Consider the following 19,283-nt stretch of genomic DNA (forward strand, 5'->3'; position numbering starts at 1 on the left):
ACAGTACAAAAGTACAGCATAAACAACAGTCTAAAATCATTCGTTATAAAATTAATTAATTCAAGCCACTGGCAACCATTGGGCCAGAGCTCCGCAAAGATTGCCGAGGGAGGGAGTCAGGCTGTGCCCTGGCCAAAGGCCTGGTGGAACAGCTCTGTTTTGCAGGCCATGCGGAAAGATGTCAAGTCCCGCAGGGCCCTGGTCTCTTGTGACAGAGTGTATATTCTCACATTGCGTTTTCAGCTGCAACACAGGAAGCTGTCTCCTACTGAGTCAGACCATTGGTCCATCTCGTTCAATATTGCCTACTCTGACTGGCAGTGACCATCCAGGATTTGGGGAAAGGAAGGAATTGGGGAGTTTTGTATGCTTTTACCCATCCCTCCTCTCCCCCTCCCCATCCCACAACACATTTAAACGTGTATTTTCTCTAAATACATGCATTTTCAAAAATGGGAATTCTGATGCCTTCAAACAGTGAAGAATTGCATTGCAGGACAGGAGAAGTGTGAAGTCCAGTGGATCGCGAAAATATGTGCCACACATTAGTCCAAGAGGTGCAGGTCAGAAAATATCATGCAGGAATTCACAAACACCATCTTCCTCAAGCTTCTCTACTCATGACAAATTGGTTTATACAGCATGTTAATTCTATTTTGTGAAGCAGAATCTCCCTTCTTGCTCTTCTTCCTTGGCCTGCTCCAGAAGTCGGCAGAACAGGGCAGGTGTCAAGGTACAAAGCTGTTCTTAGTCCCATTCTTCCAAGACTCTGAGCCACCATCCTAGTCCTCATGAGGCAGGCGGTACAAGAAGTTTGTAGGCTGCACAGGATGTCATCCCCTTCCCTGGGCAGGGCTGGGGGAGAAACCCGATTCAATTTAAAGTCAAACTTGCCTAATTTGCAATTTCCGAAACAACACGTGAACTAGAACACAGCCGCCTCTCAAAATTCGGACTTTTCTGAATTTTGTTGTGCTGCTCTCCAGCAGTGACAGCAGAAATGTGTCCGTCTAGGTTAAGCGTGCATATGGACATGTATATTCATGACAGTGACATGCAAACACGCATTGCGTCAGGCGAAACTGCTTCCCCAAAGCGTGTCTACAGTACTTGTCAAAACGGCACGCAAATATGTGTTGATTGGGCAAAATTCGCACTAAAATGCTGGAGAATATTCATGAGACTTTAAAAAAAAACCCCAAGACTTTCAGATTGCTGCAGAGCTGTGGAATTAAAGAATGGGTGTGTGTGAGAGGGAATCTTTAATTTGTGAATTAAAGATTTGGAAGGTTGAGAAGCTGAGAGAACCAAAAGCTCCCAGAATCTGTGGGGCAATCCTGGGATGTTTTTTGAAAACTTTCTTCTCTCACTCCCCACCCCCTCTCTCTGTATGCCTCCATCTGTTTCCCAGAACAGATACTGGGGGTCTTACACAGGCCATAATCCCTGAGGAGTCTCAAAGTTTGAAGCCTTCCCCACAGATGTCAGTGGTGGTAGAAGCTTCTAGGACATGGGCAGGCAAACTAAGGCCCAGGGGCTGGATCCGACCCAATCGCCTTCTAAATCTGGCCCAGGAATCAGTGTGTTTTTACATGAGTAGAATGTGCCCTTTTATTTAAAATGCTTCTCTGGGTTATTTGTGGCACCTGCCTGGTGTTTTTATATGAGTAGAATGTGTGCTTTTATTTAAAATGCATCTCTGGGTTATTTGTGGGGCATAAGATTTCGCTCTTGTCCCCCTCTTCAAAAGATAGTCCGGCCCCCCACAAGGTCTGAGGGACAGTGGACCGGCCCCCTGCTGAAAAAGTTTGCTGACCCCTGTTCTAGCATGTACCCCCAGAAATCTCCCATTATTTTAAAGCAGGCCCTTATTTGTGTCTTATTCACCACAGCATCACACATCTCTCTTTAACAGCCCTTTTGTCTCTAACCTATACAGCTCTGTGGAACAAACAGTCCCGTTCCACAATGTCCCTTTTCTCCCCAGTTTTTGACCTGGCAACCCCACTCATCCGGCCCGGGAGGAGAGGAGGAGCCTGGAGGGGTTATTTGCGTTCATTGCAAAATGTTTGTTCGGAGATCCAAGCCTCATTCCTTTCCCCTTCCCAGTAACAAAATGCTGAACAACAGTAACCCCCTCCTGGGATCTTTTAGGATTTATTTTATCTCGAGGTCCACATTTTTTAGATAAACAGCCCTGGTTAAGAAATCCTTTGTTTTTGTTGAGAAACTCAACTCTCCCACACCCTTTCTCTTGTGGAAATTTTTTCTTCTTTCTTGCACTGTAGTCCTTAGTCCACACACACACACACACACACCCCCCCCCCACGTTTTATTCTAAACTCAATGCAGGCTTGCATATTTGTACACACAGTCTAGATCTATTGCCTAATTTTTGCCCCTGGAAAGTGCTTCTCGGGTCCTATCTCTAGAAATAACAGTCTGATCTTGGGGGGGGGGGGGCAAGGAGACTTCTGAGATCAAGACAGGAAAACAACCCCAGAGAAAAAGAGTAAAGGTTTTTAAGGCAACTTCAGCAAAGGGGTGAGCAGAGTTGAGGTGGGGAAAAGACCCACTTTGTAGAGCAAAACAGCCTTCTAAGCGATCGACAAAACATTTCTAAGCTATTTTGGAGCTCTAGCGCTCGCAGGCAAAATACCACAACGATATATAACAAGGGGGATTATTTAGCTGCGATTCCTGCGATGCGTAGGGGTGTACTAGTTGGCACCCTTCCAACTCTACAATTCTGTGATAGAAACTGGCTTCATTCTGAGAATAAAAGCTTATTGCAGATTGATTCTGCATTACCACATACTGCGGTCCATTCGAAAAGAGATTAAAACAGATAAGAGTATCAGAAGAGTCCTGCTAGATAAGGCTGATGGCCCCTTCTGTCTGGCATCCTGTTCTCAAAGCAGCGACTCTCAAGCAAAAGAGGCCTCTCCCCTTCTGGGATTTCCAGCAAATGATATGCAGAAACACTACTGCCAAGACAGTGGGGGCAGAGCATAGCCATTGTGGCTAGCAGCCATCTGTAGCTTTCTCCTCCGTGAAGCTGGTGGTCACCACTGCTTCCTGTGGCAGAGAGTTCCATAGTTTAACTATGCACTGAGTGGGCGGTCCCAGAAATGGGGCGTTCATCCACCCCAGTGACCCCGTGAGTAGTCATATGTACAAGATCACAGTCACCCTACGCCAGTGTGGTGTAGTGGTTAAGAGCGGTGGACTCGTAATCTGGTGAACGGGGTTCGTGTCTCTGCTCCTCCACATGCAGCTGCTGGGTGACCTTCGGCTAGTCACACTTCTCTGAAGTCTCTCAGCCCCACTCACCTCACAGAGTGTTTGTTGTGGGGGAGGAAGGGAAAGGAGAATGTTAGCTGCTTTGAGACTCCTTAGGTAAAGGTAAAGGGACCCCTGACCATTAGGTCCAGTCGTGGCCGACTCTGGAGTTGCGGCGCTCATCTCGCTTTATTGACTGAGGGAGCCGGTGTACAGCTTCCGGGTCATGTGGCCAGCAGGACTAAGCCGCTTCTGGCGAACCAGAGCAGCGCATGGAAATGCCGTTTACCTTCTTGCCAGAGCGGTACCTATTTATCTACTTGCACTTTGACGTGCTTTCGAACTGCTAGGTTGGCAGGAGCAGGGACCGAGCAACGGGAGCTCCCCGTTGTGGGGATTCGAACCGCCGACCTTCTGATCAGCAAGTCCTAGGCTCTGTGGTTTAACCCACAGCGCCACCCGCGTCCCAGCTGGTGAGACTCCTTCGGGTAGTGATAAAGCGGAATATCAAATCAAAACTCTTCTTCTTCTTCTTCTTTTTCTTCTTCTTCCTTCAGCTGGAGCATGTGCAGGGAGGAAGGGACATGAATGACTTAATCAAAGGGAGGGTTTTCAAATGTGTTTCCAGTAACTACACCCATTTGGGTGGGTGACAGGATCTAGAACCAATCTAGATTGACAGCAGCATGCTGAAAATGTGCAAGGACAATTCCGGATTGAGAGGGAAACTACATTTTGTGTTACAAGCGAGTTAGTGTATACAGAGCTTTAGGCACGCTATAATATTTTGGAAATGTGGGCTATCCACAAATTATATGGTTCTTTTCTGTTTGTACCACTTAGTGGTAAAACACTGACTAGTATTGCACATGTATGCAGCCACCCAGAACCCTCTCATCAAGGTAGGGAGCTCAAGCAATAGATGGACCACTATATTATTTGTGAATCAGGCCTTATTGCAGACCTGCCAAGTGTCCCTATTTTCCAGGGGCGTCCCTGATTTAGAGAAGCCGTCCCAGTTTCTGATTTCATCCCAGAATGTCCCACTTTTCCTTAGGACGTCCCTATTTTCATTGGATAAATGTTGGGGGGTACAGAGATATCCAATCCCTGAGCTGTCTGAAGGCAATCCTGTATTGGGGAGGCTTTTTTAAATGTTTGGTGTTTTATTATATGTTGGAAGCTGCCCAGAGTGGCTGGGGCAACCCAGTGAGATGTGTGGGGGTATAAATAGTAAAATTATCATTATGGAATGGGACGTCCCTATTTTCATCGGGGAAATGTTGGAGGGTATGTTATCGTTTGCAAGTAAACATACAGAGGGCCAGATTGCTAATCTAAAATGCATAACATACTAGAACTGGCCATGAGATTCTCTGTTCATTTTAATCAATTAATTAATGACGAATGCATTTATCAAGGTAGTTTTCAAAATAAAAAAGTCACAAAGCCCATTTAAACAACAACAGAATGAAAACAAAGCATTAAAGCCCAACATGAACAGAAGTTTAAAACCATCCACCTCAAAGCAAAGCAGGATAATAGTGTTTTTCTGTCAAAAAACAAAGAAGTCGTCATCAGTTGATTAAACGCAGATGATGAATTGAAGGTTTCGTATTAGAACGGTACAGGCTACTTTCCTGCTTTTTAATTTGTGTGTGTGTGTGTGTGTGTGTGTGTGTGTGTGTGTTTTAAATAATCATCACCATTATTATTTTTAAATAAGCCATTTCTTGTCCTTTGGACCTTTTTTTAAAAAAGAGACCTCCCCCCCCCCCGATTCCTAGCTCAGGTTTTCTGCCCGTGTTGCGCAAGCTCCCGAAACACCAGCTGCATCAGTAACCAGCCAACCCCAAGCAAAACACAAAGTCTCTTTTCGAAAGTGCAGCCTCATCGCTTTCCAAGAGAGTCAGCCTGGCGGGGGCCCCGCAGTTTGGAGAGAGCGTGGAAGAAAAGTTGCCACAACCATAGAGGTCTGGATTTGCTCAGGGAGCAAAGTCCCACGGGCATGCCTCAGCGTCAGCAGGATGGGACGGGGCAGTGACGTCACAGTGCCCTGCGGCAGTTCTCACGCACAGGTGTCTTGAGGCCCCTGCTGTTTCCTCCTCGTTCCTTTGCCTATCGCAGGGATTATTTTAGCAGGGGATGCTTTTTCAAGCTTCCATTTGTCTCCGTGCTGGGAAAAGCTGCCTGTTGAATAAAGCTACAGTCATACCTCATGTTAAAGGTAAAGGTAAAGGGACCCCTGACCATTAGGTCCAGTCGTGGCCGACTCTGGGGTTGCGGCGCTCATCTCGCTTTACTGGCCGAGGGAGCCGGCGTACAGCGTACAGTCATGTGGCCAGCAGGACTAAGCCACTTCTGGCGAACCAGAGCAGCACACGGAAAGGCCGTTTACCTTCCCGCCGGACTGGTACCTATTTATCTACTTGCACTTTGACGTGCTTTTGAACTGCTAGGTTGGCAGGAGCAGGGACAGATAGAAGGAAATGAGTCCTCACACAGCATACAGTTAAACTGTGGAACTCACTGCCACAGGAGAGGTGCAGGTTTCTCATGGACACTTGGAAGGCCACTGTCAGAACAGAATGCTAGAGAACTAGATATCCTGTCAACCTGACCAAGCAGGTCTCTTCTTATGTTCAACATTGGATATGACCCTGAGTTTCTATCCCCCACCCCCCGGCCAGTTTAAATACAGTTCCCCAGATTTTGGAATGTTTGCCATTTTTTAAAAAATCACCAAGAGTTTAGTGTAAGGTTCTTCTATTATCGACATTATCTGCAAGCAGCTTTGCCCGATACAATGGTTTCTTGTATGCTATTTTCAATAATAAGAATGTGCATTTTTATGACGGCTTTGTGCCTCCCCAAATATGCATGCTTTTTTTTTTTGCATTATTTGGTTGGAGAACTACGTTGCAAAATGTGGAGAAGTGCAGATTTCCAAGGATATTATTTATTTATTATTAAATTCCTGCGGGAATTTCTTCTTTCTTTCTTTCTTTCTTTCTTTCTTTCTTTCTTTCTTTCTTCTACGAAAGAGCGAGAAAAATCCTCCCTCTATCCACTCGTTTTCTGTGCCACGCATGGTTTTCATAAACTTCTAGCATGTTGCCTCTGACTTGCCTTTTCCCTAAGCTAAAAATGCTGCCGCCTTTTCTCATGGAGAGTCGCTCGATCCCTTTGATCATTTTCTTGGACATAACAAAGCCAAACAAATGTCACCAGCCAGGCCTGATTCCTCCCCAGCGCCTCTCGAGGGCTGCAAATAATGGTTGTCACACATCATCTGGCCAATGAGCCGCATTTGTGTCTGGCTGGATATTCTCATGCCATGCAGGCTGTATTTGTATTCTTCTATGTTCTCAGTCATACTTTGGCGGCTTCTTGCCCCAACTTGTTTCTCTTCTTTGGGCCAAGCTGCATGGGCAGCTTCCCTAAAAAGGACTTGTTTTTCCACCCCGTCCACAAAGAAATGTGCATTAAAATAAAACACAGGTACTTTCTAAATACTGTACTTTCCTGTCTATAAGACGCCCCCATGTATAAGATGCCCCCTATTTTGGGGGACTCTGGTTTAAGAAAAAGAGTGGAGTGGCCTATAAGACGCCCCCATGTATAAGACACTCCAAAATTCTGGACATTGTTTTTTAGGGAAATAATCTAGTCTTATACACGGAAAAATACGGTACTGTGGATACCACTGGCTGATCTGGTGCCACGATGCTCCCCAAAGCAAGTTCTGCCTCTCGAAGGACATGTCTCTGCTTGACTCTGAAAGTCTTATTACCATCTCTTTGTATCATGTGCATGCGTATCAATCACTCTGAGACACGCAGGGCGAAATCCCAGTTTCTGGTACCTGTTCCTAGTAAACCATTGCCCCTTCTCTCTTTCTCTCTCTCTCTCTCGATGTGAATTCGAAAAGTTGTCATCGTTCAGAGTGTATGCATGCATGTCTGCTGTTGCTGGCATTTGTCTGTCTCGAGAGACAATGGAGTGTGCCTCCGGGGGTGAAGTCAAACCGCTGTATTAGCAGCACCGAAGTGACTTCCTTGGGGTGAAATCCTGGGCAGTGTGGATGGAGGTCCGGGGCTGCCCAGACGACAAGACTCCCCTCCCAGTCTCGCTGATGTGGTCTAAAGGAAAGCAGGGCAAGATGTCTGGCACCAGCTGGGCTTCAAGAGTTGCCAGAAGGAGGCGTACAAGGCACCATCCAACCGTCTTAGGGACTACAACCCAGGTTTTTGTAGGGTTTCCTCCTTAGCCATTTCTTCTCCCAAAGATGTTCTGCAAGGCAGCGGAGATTTAGGATCTGAGCATTCCTTCTCCTAGATAGGTGACCTTCTTAGGTGGATGAGCCCCATCTGCCCCTCACTTCCTTCTACAGACTGTGCAGTAACTGCCTTCTTGACCATTGGACCCACTCTTGGTCTCATCTGCTCAAACCGCATCCAGGGAAGTCCCTGACTCACTGAGGGTTTGAGACCCAGCAGCTACCCTCACCTGGTTTAGCAGGCCAGTCAAATCCATTCCTCAGTTGTAGCTGCTGTCGTCTGCTGACAGCTTCTAAGAGCCACAGGTGAGGGCTGAATAGAGGGTGCGGACCAAAGGGGGGCAAACTACCCCAGAAGGAGCATGATGTGTCCCCCACCAGAGGTGCTAAAGGGACCCCTGACCATTAGGTCCAGTCGTGGCCGACTCTGGGGTTGCGGCGCTCATCTCGCTTTATTGGCCGAGGGAGCTGGCGTACAACTTCCGGGTCATGTGGCCAGCAGGACTAAGCCGCTTCTGGCGAACCAGAGCAGCGCATGGAAATGCCGTTTACCTTCTCGCCAGAGCGGTACCTATTTATCTACTTGCACTTTGACGTGCTTTCGAACTGCTAGGTTGGCAGGAGCAGGGACTGAGCAACGGGAGCTCACCCCGTCGCGGGGATTTGAACCTCCGACCTTCTGATTGGTAAGTCCTAGGCTCTGTGGTTTAACTCACAGCGCCACCGCGTCCCTACCAGAGGTGCTACCCCTCGCCTTAACACCCCATACGCATAATATGTCATCCCTCATAGCCTCTGATGCTGCAATGGGTGAAGGGGAGGACAATTCCCCAAGGGATTGTGGGGGCAGCCATCTTGGATTGCCACACTGTAAGTAGCCAAGGGATTATCCTTGTTGTGAACAGCTAGTTCAGAGCCAAAGGGCAGCCAATGAACCAGAAATAAGAGAGTCCGATTGTTTTTACTCTGGGACAGTTGCCAGAATTCATTGTGCAAGTGCCAGAAATTGGCAGGGTGAGCATTATGTTTTTAATTGAAGCTGGGCTTTTCAAAAAGAAAAGAAATACATTAGACAACATCTCTGGTCAACTGTACAGTCCCAAATAGGTTGACCAACACATGCAAAGGTACATGTGGAAGATATCTTCACAGATGCATGTCACATGCTCTGCTGAGCTCAGGCAGGCAGGCAGGTGAGGGCAGCGGCAGAGCAACTTGCCGACATGGCAGCTGTGGGGATTGTTATCACACCTGCCTTCCCATGAGACCTGAGTAGCGATCTGCCTTGGACTCTGCCCCATGGCTCCATCAGGCGATCAAAGTTGGCATCTTTACAGAAAGCGACGAGCCACCACACAGGAACAAGGGAAGCTGCCTCATACCGAGCCAAACCATTGGTCCATCAAACTCCATAGAGTGGTACCTCGGGTTAAGAACTTAATTCATTCCAGAGGTCCATTCTTAACCTGAAACAGTTCTTAACCTGAAGCACCACTTTAGCTAATGGGGCCTCCCGCTGCTGCTGCGCCGCCGGAGCACGATTTCTTTTTCTCATCCTGAAGCAAAGTTCTTAACCTGAAGCACTATTTCTGGGTTAGCGGAGTCTGTAACCTGAAGCGTATGTAACCCGAGGTACCACTGTACTATCTACATCATGGGTAGGCAACCTAAGGCCCGGGGGCCGGATGCGGCCCAATCGCCTTCTCAGTCTGGCCCATGGACGGTCCGGGAATCAGCGTGTTTTTACATGAGTAGAATGTGTGCTTTTATTTAAAATGCATCTCTGCATAGGAATTCATTCATTCCACCCCCCCAAAAAATATAGTCCAGCCCACCACATGGTCTGAGGGATGGTGGACCGGCCCACGGCTAAAAAAGGTTGCTGACCCCTGGTCTACACTGACTGGCAGCAGCAGGCGGGAGTGTCTTCCAGCCCTATTTGAAGATACCAAGGATTGAAACTGGCACCTTCTCCCTGCAAATCAGATCTATGCTCCTTCTCCAATTCAGATGGCCCCTTCTTCCAGGCCCAGAAAACAATAGACTTAACTTCTTCCTCTTTAACCTCCATCCTATCTAATTCCATCAGGGCCTACAATCCAGTAAGTTCCCAAGTGCATCATTTTATAGTATTCATTTTTGCCTGGGCCTGTGTGTGGCAGGACGGGCAAAAAGAAAGAAACAACTTGAATATACCTGGGAAAGCAGAAACAACCCCGAGTTTTTGCACCTGGGTGTTCAGAAACATCCTTCATTGCAGGGGGCTGGACTAGATGGTCCTCAGGGGTCCCTTCTATGATTCCATGCTCCCTGTGGAGCTGCAAAGGTATGCTGCTGATTCGGGATAACCGATGCCGTTTCAATTACTGTTTACCTGTTCCTCCTGCTCTGTTGTCGTGCAATGCAAAATGAGACATGAAACTCCATCACAAGAAAGGGAGACCCCTGTATCCAAAGTACATTTTATTCAGTTAACAGGTCAAAATGGGAAAGAAAGAAAAAAACACCAGGAAAGCCAAGAAATTGTGGTGAAAGGAATGACACAAGTGTCTTGGGTGTGAGGTGTTAAAACGGGGAAACAGGGCAGAGCGCCCTGTTCTTGTCAGTGGTTCGCAGGTGCAACAGCGGTTACTAATGGAAGACCTAGAAAGTGCTGGTCACCAGAGAAAAGTGTGTGGAATGTTAATTGGCCAAAATGGCAGCACTCTGGCCAAGTAGAGCTGGACAGGGAGGGGGACCTGCCGTGCGGTGTGAGGTTAGTATACAGCAAGGACCGTCAATGCCTGTCCAGCCAAAGAGAGCCATCTTGGTTCCCATAGAAACGGAGGTCAGCCATGTTGCTCTTCCTGGGAGCACAGGCCTTAGGCCTGTGCCTGTGCCTGCACCTGCGCCTGAGCCTCCTTGACTTTCTCCACAAGGGCCTGGATCCGGGTGGTGAGGTCCTCCACCAAGGGGGCAAACCACTCGCGCACCTTTTCGGCCGTCTGGTCAAAGGAGTCCTTCAACTCCTGAGCTCGGCTGTTGAGTTGCTCGTGGACCATCTTCCCTTGCTCGCCCACGGCCTGCGCCAGGGCCTGGAAACGCTGCTGCCCCTTCTCGCGGATTTTGGAGAAATATGGCTCCAGACTCTGGCGCATGGCTTCCACCTTCTCGTCTGCGCTGGTCTGCACCTCCGCCCTGTAGGCTTCGAACTTCCTCTGCAGGTCGTCGACGTCCTTCGTGAGGCGCTTCTTCATCTTGCGCATGTAGAGGTTGAACTGGGACCGCAGCACCTCCATGTTGTGGTTGAGCATCAGGCGCGCGTCATTGGTGTACTGGACCACCTTGCCCTTGGTCTCCTCCATGTCGGTCCGCAGCTTCTCGGACAAGGCCGACATTTCGGTCGTCAGGCGCTCCTGCACATCCTGGGCGTAGGGGCCTATCTTGGAGCGCAGGTTCTCTGTGTAGAGGTCCAGCTCCGCCATGGTGTCTGTGATAAAGCCGCTGTGGAGAAGGAGGAGGTAGCAGGGAAGGGTCAGAATCGTGTCACCTTGGTCATTCTCTAGCATTAGGCCCTGCCGCCATAATTCTCGCAGGCCTCAGAACTCTCCAGACGGAGAGGCCATGCAGACAACCAATCTATCCTGAGGTGAGCTTGCCCACCTTGGAGGAACATGGGTGCCTGTACCAGCCTGCTAAGTGGCAAGGAGAATTTTGCCACCCTGGCGCCACATTCACACCATACATTTAAATCCCTCGTATACCTCACTAGCAAAACTGGCAACTGCAGATCATCTGGTTATCCTTCTTGGACTACTGGTTATCTCCTGCAGATCATCTGGATATCTCCTGCTTGGACTACTGCAATGTGCTCTACGTGGGGCTACCTTTGAAGGTGACTTGGAAATTACCAGTTAATCCAGAACACGGCTGCCGGACTAGTGACTGGGAGTGGTGGCCAGGAACGTATAACACCAGTCTTAAGAGGATTTACATCGTCTCCCAGTACATTTCCAAGCTCAATTCAAAGTGTTGGTGCTGATTAAAGCCCTAAACAGCCTCATTGACCTTATATACCTGAAGGAGTGTCTCCACCCCCATCGTTCAGCCCGGACATTGAGGTCCAGCTCCAAGGGCCTCCTGGTGGTTCCCTCACTGCAAGAAGTGAGGTTACAGGGAACCAGGCAGAGGGCCTTCTCGGTGGTGGCACCTTCCCTGTGGAACGCCCTCCCAGCAGATGTCAAGGAAATAAACAACTACCTGACATTTAGAAGACATCTGAAGGCAGCCCTGTTCAGGGAACAGGGCCCTGTTCCTTGTTTATTTTAGTGTGTGACATTTTAATGTATTTTTAATCTTTGTTGGAAGCCGCCCAGAGTGGCTGGGGAAACCCAGTCAGGTGGACGGCATTTAAATAAGGAATTATTATTATTATTATGGTTGCATTGAAGCCACAGTCATAGCACTTTTACAAACTACAGTTCCCAGGATTCTCTGTGACTGTTAAAGTGCTATAAGAGAGCCTTAAATAGAAGGCATAGATGGGGCTACAAGTCTTACATGTGAGATAAAATGGTCGTCTGTCACCAGACTCTGTTTGAGCCATGAACAAAAAGCTGTCAACCACTCAGCCAGTCTGAGCTTCAGCCCCTGCGACTGACAAGTGCCAACCAAGTGTTTGTGGTTGGAAAATCTAGCTATTAGAGCTTCCAGGAAACAACAAAGCAACACATTTAAATTATCAGCCATTAGCTTCCCCCTTTAATGTCTCCCACTTCCTCTATCCTCAGGGCAGGATTCAGACCTTTGGAGACCCTAAGCGCTTAAAAGATTTCGGTATCCCTGTAGATATCTAATTAAAAATATCAGCAGTAATAAAGTGTGAAATAAAACTTTCTTTTTTTGAAATGAAACAAAACCTACAGTAAGATGGAAAATTATGTTTATTTTCCTATATTCGTATATGAATAATGTTTCTTTCGTTCAGCTGCACCATATGGTCTATATCAGGGGTGGCCAACTCTCAAGAGACTGCGATCTACTTTCAGAATTAAAAACTGGCAGTGATCTAACACACACACACCTGTTTTTCGGGGGTTCAGCTCAAAGTGGTTGAGCTTTAAGGAGGAGAAAACCCCGTTTCTTAGGAGTTAAAAAAAGCTGTTTTGGGGGGGACTTCTGTTTTTGGGGTGGCTAAAGGCATGGGACAAAGGTCACTCACAAAAAGATCGCTACGGATGAAAACAGCGGCACAGAGAAAGCTCCATCTTCCCTTCCAGAGATCAAACAACAATGGAGGGTGGGACGAGGGGGTGGAGCAGGAGTCAGTTTTTGTGGACATCCCTGGTCTATATGGTAAATCTGGCAAAGGGAAATTTCTGTGGTACCCTCCCCCTTCCATTGATGCCCTAAGGATGTGCTTATTTTGCTTAATGGTTAATCCAACCCTGTCTATCCTGGCTACACTCTCTCACATCGGCTTGTGACTTACATCTTCCACAGTCAGCACCGCAGAGAAAGTGGACCTGTTCTGGGATTTATGCTACTCTTCTTCCAAACAACTATTACTCAGATAAAAGCTCACCAAATTAAGCTGACTAACGCTGGGTACATACTCTTGTTTACTCTGCATCCAGTGTGACCCCAGTGCTGGTTTAAAAAGCAGTGTTTACATGATGATTATCCACAATCCATATCTATCCTGTTGTTTCTTACGGAATACTGTGTCTTGGTGCATTTCCCCCCTGCAAACCAGCACAATTCAGAGTATTGGTGCTGACCTTTAAAGCCCTAAACAGCCTCAGCCCAGTATACCTGAAGGAGCGTCTCCACCCCCATCGTTCTGCCCGGACACTGAGGTCCAGCTCTGAGGGCCTTCTGGAGGTTCCCTCACTGAGAGAAGCAAAGTTACAGGGAACCAGGCAGAGGGCCTTCTCAGTAGTGGCACCCGCCCTGTGGAACGGCCTCCCACCAGATGTCAAAGAAATAAACCACTATCCAACGTTTAGAAGACATCTGAAGGCATCCCTATTAGGGAAGTTTTTAATGACTGATGTTTTAATGTATTTTTAATCTTTTGTTGGAAGCTGCCCAGAGTGGCTGGGAAAACATATGGACGGGGTATAAATAATAAATTATTATTATTATGGAGGAAAAGAACATCCAATTGTGTTTCAAGCTGGCAGTGTGTGTACAGCCTAAATCATCCTTCAGCAGGAGCCTGGAGGTAATGAGGAACCACTCTGGAAGATATCGTGGCCATTTCAGGGTGTGAACCAATCTGACAACGCCAGTCTCTAATGCCAGGCCCCAGTAAATTTCAAAGCTCTGTTGGTTCCAGAACAAATGAGGGATGCAAGAACTGAAGCAACGTTTTGCAAAGGACCTGACAAATTTGAAAATTCCAAGGGCTGATGTCCAAACAAACAAAAACAGAAGATTCTAAAATCCAGGGTTTTTTTAACTTCAGAAATTGTACAATTCCGATTGGGATTCCTGCTATGTAAGTGTGATATGGGCTGTGTACATACTATACCTTTAAAGCACATTCAAAATGCATTCTTTCCCTCAGAGAATTATGGGAACAGTAGTTTACCCCTCACAGTTACAGTTCCCAAGAGCACTTATCAAACTACAGTGCCCAGAATTCTTTGGGTGTGTGTGTGTGAGGAAACATGCTTTGAATGTGCTGTAAAGGTGCACAGCTTCATTTCCACCCCACTCCCCAAAATATGTTTCAGTTCTAATCATCAGATATCACCCATCTTAAGATCTATGTCATTCTATGAGATTTAAGAGCAATGTGAGCTTTGACTTTTTGGAGTATGCACTTGGGCTGTGAAAACTCCAGTTGAGCACGTGTCATTAAAAAAAAACCCACCTAGCGCCTGTACCCACTTAAAAGGAAGAAGCAAAATCACTCACTCCAGTTCCTTGCTGAGCTGCGAACTCTTGATTTGAGCAGTGGCATCATCAGCCGCATCCCCAATCCTGGTCACTACATCCCTGAAGACATCCACCGTCTCCTCCCATTTGGATTTTGTCCCTTCTTCCGGGACAGGGTTGGCCAAGGAGCCTGCGTGGATTAGGGAAAGGAGGAAAACATTCAAGGATCTAGAAACAGGCCAAACTCACGTCCCCCCAAGCTGAATGAGGGATGCCTGTCAATATGTCACCAGGTTGCAAGTGAAGGACCACACATATCTGCTCGTGGGTCCCTGGAGCACAGATTCACACAAAGCGGCAAAACGTCCTTGCAGGTTATTAACAGGATTTTTTATTTGAAGTGCATATGCAAAACAAAGGTACAGAGCAATAAGTTTACAATCTGCACACCTAGTCAGGGTGTGCCCCCTTTATATAGATTTGCAGAATAGAATACCACATGATCTTTTGTAAACCGAAAGTTATGGCAACTTTCTATGTCCTTATATGGGCTTGACCTTATATGGGCTTGCTTGCCCCCTTCTTCCTGCAATGGCCTCACACCAGCCTCTCCACGCCATGGCAATATGCGTTCCTGAGTCTGCTTATCTCTTTACAACCTTGAATAATAAACATTTCAGTCTGTTCCATCAATGCCAGCCTTGTTCTCCTGATGGACCTCGACACGTGTTCACATGTAAAAAATGTGATTTGCACTAATAGCAATAAGATGGGGCTTTGTTTCTTGTGCCCCCTGTCTGGGGTACAATAATCTATTCAGCTTTGCTCTTATCTTTTTTACCCGCCTAAGCCAGTCATTCTGAGAGAGGAGAAAATGGCTCAAACAGTTTTTGGGATCATATAGAGAACAACATTCTAATGGCCCCTTCACAAGCCACTTACAAAGTGAGGCCCTTGGAATCAGCGAAGCCACACTCCTGCGAGTGATGGCAAGGAGGCAAAACATGAAGGGATTTATGCAGCGTAGTCCTGCTCAGAGGAGACCCACTTAAAAACAATAGGCATGTGTCCATTGATTTCAATGGGCCTCCTCTGAATATAACTTTGTTGGAGACATATCCCCAATTAAAAAGTTACTTCCTGTTGCAGGGGGGAAGTGCCACCATCTTGTCGCCTCTTCCCATCGCTAGCTAGCTAGTGTCTCGGCGACTGGAATGGGGTGGAAGGGCTTGAGCGTGTAGTTTGTGACTGCCCAGTGCTTTGGTTCAAAATGCCGGTCATTTCGCAAGCCCAGATGGAAGTGCCATTACACCTCCTTCCCTTGTGTCATCAATTGATGGCACAAACGTCCTTACTTAATCCCAGCGGCTCCTAGGGCTGATGCTACTTTCACAACTCAGCATTCCTAGATAGGGTGACCCATTGATGGGGCCAAAGGCTGCGGTTGTTAAACACAAGTCCTAAACTAACCTTGACGAGGCACCTGCATGCCGGAATAGGCAAATAGTGGCCTACTTCAGCCTAGGGTGGTCAGTCCAGACCCCCACAGAGCCTTCCCTTCTGGGGAGCCAAGCCCACCCCAACCTTTCCCCATTTGTTTGCAGGTTTATCGTGCCCGGCCTTCTGAGAACTCCCCTCTTTACCCTCAAAACAATCCTGCAAGGTAGGCAAGGCCGGCTGACTCAGAGTCAACCCTCTCTGAGCAGGAATTTAAACCTGGCTCTCCCCCAAGTTTTAGTCTCATGCTCTAACCACTACACCGCGCTGCCAAGCAGTGAGAGGAGGCAAAGGACTCTACAGCTCCCTCCTTCCACAATCAGCAATAGGTCCCTTCCCTTATTTCATATTACACATTACACAGTTGCACAAGTGAAGCGCTCTGTACCCCTGAGAGATGCTACCAGCCAGGGCCGGATTTAGGTTTGATGAGGACCTCAGCTACTAAAGGTAATGGGGCCCTTTATATGTCCAGCTGTCCTTTGTCAACAACAGATTGTCGCTGTTTTTTGTGTTGAATATATGCTATATGGTAATTTCTGGACCTAACAGGTATCTAAAGCCATTTGCACATGCAGAATGTAGGCACCCTATATATAGAAATGAGCAAACCAGTGATATTTTAGGGAGCGGGCTAGCAGGTGGGGCCCATTACTTACATCCTAGGAGCCTACACAACACAAAACACTGTTGCTGTATGTTGGTTTTATTTAATTTGTTTTTTATCTTATATTTTGGAAATGTACATCCAGTTTTTTTCCTTTAATTTTTTGGGGGGCCCCAAGAGAGTGGGGCCCTAAGCTATAGCTTGTTTAGCTTATACATAAATCCGGCACTGCTACCAGCCAGTGCAGACAGCCCTGAGCTAGATGGACAAGTGTCCAATTTTTTTTATAAAGCAGCATCAATTGCACAGTGAGCAGGACAGAGTTTTAAAGCCCATGTGGCCAACATCCCCATAATTTTAAAGCACAAAAGTCAAGCTAGCTCAGATTTCTGGCCACTCCCCACAATGCAACCCTGATGTTCTGATGGGTCTAATCTACCTTCATCCCTCTTTCCCTCTTTACATTAGCTCACGCCACACACAACTTGTGGAGAAGCAATATTATCCCAACAAACCATGGCATAAAACTAAGAGCTGCTTTGCTGGGTTGGACCAAAGGTCCCTCTGTTCTTAGTGTCATTGACAGTTGCTTCTGAAGAGCTCACAAGCGCAGCTGCGGTCTGTTCCCCTTCACCAAGGTATACTGCCACCATTTGTGGAAGTTCCACACCCACGGAGGATAGAAGTCTGTGCTGCACTTGAGCTAGTCTTTAAGGAGCATTGGGACAGAGGGGACGAAGGGTGCTTAGCTCGTTTTGTGCGTCCGATTTTATTCAAGACAAACCACCTCTTCCAATTCCGCCACTCACCTCCCAGCAGGACGGCTGTGAAAAACAGGGCAAGGAATTTCATGATCACCGACTTTTCTGGACCCTTCTGAGAAACGGAGACATTACAAAAAGGGACAAAATTAGGTAATGGAGTGACTCGAGGGTGGGTGTGGGTATTTTCCTCCACCAGCAGGAATCTTTAAGAGACACACACAGGATTAATCGCAGCCCAGCCAACGATGAGACTGTATCTGCTCAGTCCTGAAAGGGAGACCCCCACCGAATGCCATACCATTAAAAAAACACAACCCCCCCCTACATTAACAGATTTTTCTCCAAATGTCCTTAAATCGAAAACAGCTCTTTTCCCTTGGTCTCTTGGTCCCAGTCCACAATGCACATTAGAACCCACAAACCCCACACACCTTCAAAACAAGAAAAGCTTGTGCAAAGTTGCCAGTTATCCTGCTATGCTCTCACCTTCTTTTACCTTCTCTTCCTCTGGAGTCTGGAAAGTGTTTAGCCAGACCCTATGTGCAGACTTAAATACCCAGCTCAGCTGGTAGGAAAGAGGGGGGGGAAGGAGGCGGGACTGGCAGAGTCAGCAGCAGCAGTAGTCACAAAATTTTGCCAAAGTGGCATCGAGGACAAAGTTTAACACACACACACACTTTGCACACACACACACTGCTAGGGAAAGTGTTAACCCTGAACTCACCAGAGAAAGAGAGAGAGAGAAAGAGAGAGAGAGAGAGAGAGAGAGAGGAAAACAAAGTAGTTAAAGCAATGTTTTTTTATTGCATCAAGTATGTGAACTTTTGACTGACACAAGTCTCCCCATCAGGCAGAATAGAAGTTGTTAAATAATTCTTTTTCCTCTCTGCCTGAAGAACGTGGAGAGGGGCTCTCACACATTTCCCATGGCCATCTTTCTCCCATTTTTTTGCAGCTACAGTGGCACCTCGGGTTACATACGCTTCAGGTTACAGACTCCACCACTAACCCAGAAATAGTACCTCAGCATAAAAACTTTGCTTCAGGATGAGAACAGAAATCGTGCTCCGGTGGCGCAGCAGCAGCAGGAGGCCCCATTAGCTAAAGTGGTGCTTCAGGTTAAGAACAGTTTCAGGTTAAGAACGGACCTCCGGAACGAATTGAGTGCTTAACCTGAGGTACCACTGTATTTGGACAAGCTTCACTGAAAATTGTTTTCTTGCACGAAATGAATTGTGTTCTTGGGTGGTGGGGAAAAGATGGCATTGATTAAAATGTGTTTATGCTACAGTGAGGCCCGAAATGGGCAATCGAAGTCAGACTGAGTTAACATAAAACAGTGGGACAGAGTTGGGGAAAGGGTGATTCAGAGGGGAGAAGCAGCAGCAGGAGGCCATGCAAAACTCTTATCCACCGATTTCTTCTCCCCTAGGCTTCTGTTCCCAGTGGTGACAAACTCATATTGGAGTACCCCAGCAGAAGTAACAGGGAAGAAGATGGGGGGGACATTTGCCCCATCTCTCCTCCAAACTATATCCTCCCCTCTACTGCCATTCAACTGTTTTGCTGTTGAGACTGTTCAAGTCTGTTGCTGAATGTGTAGCTTATGAGTGTCTGAAAACAAATGTACAGTGGTACCTCGGGTTAAGTACCGTGTTTTTCGCTCTATAAGACGCACCAGACCACAAGACGCATCTAGTTTTTGGAGGAGGAAAACAAGAAAAAAAATATTCTGAATCTCAGAAGCCAGAACAGCAAGAGGGATCGCTGCGCAGTGAAAGCAGCGATCCCTCTTGCTGTTCTGGCTTCTGGGATAGCTGCGCAGCCTGCATTCACTTCATAAGACGCACACACATTTCCCCTTACTTTTTAGGAGGGAAAAAGTGAGTCTTATAGAGCAAAAAATACGGTACTTAATTCGTTCCGGAGGTCCGTTCTTAACCTGAAACTGTTCTTAACTTGAGGTACCACTTTAGCTAATGGGGCCTCC

The 19,283-nt window shown here is 47.2% G+C and overlaps 1 protein-coding gene across 1 annotated transcript; it reads right to left on the reverse strand.

Moving 5' to 3' along the window:
- Positions 1 to 10,009: 10,009 nt before the first annotated feature.
- On the reverse strand, positions 10,010 to 17,871 carry APOE (apolipoprotein E). The gene is made up of 4 exons (XM_081019256.1): positions 17,780 to 17,871; positions 17,339 to 17,405; positions 14,465 to 14,615; positions 10,010 to 11,044 (listed from the first exon to the last, which is right to left on the reverse strand). Exons 2-4 carry the CDS (start codon positions 17,379 to 17,381, stop codon positions 10,423 to 10,425), a joined length of 816 nt encoding a protein of 271 aa, XP_080875382.1. The 5' UTR covers positions 17,382 to 17,405; positions 17,780 to 17,871; the 3' UTR covers positions 10,010 to 10,422.
- Between the last annotated feature and the right edge of the window lie 1,412 nt (positions 17,872 to 19,283).

Source organism: Podarcis pityusensis (assembly GCF_964106645.2).
Source record: "Podarcis pityusensis genome assembly, chromosome: 8".
Taxonomy (NCBI): Eukaryota; Metazoa; Chordata; class Lepidosauria; order Squamata; family Lacertidae; genus Podarcis; species Podarcis pityusensis.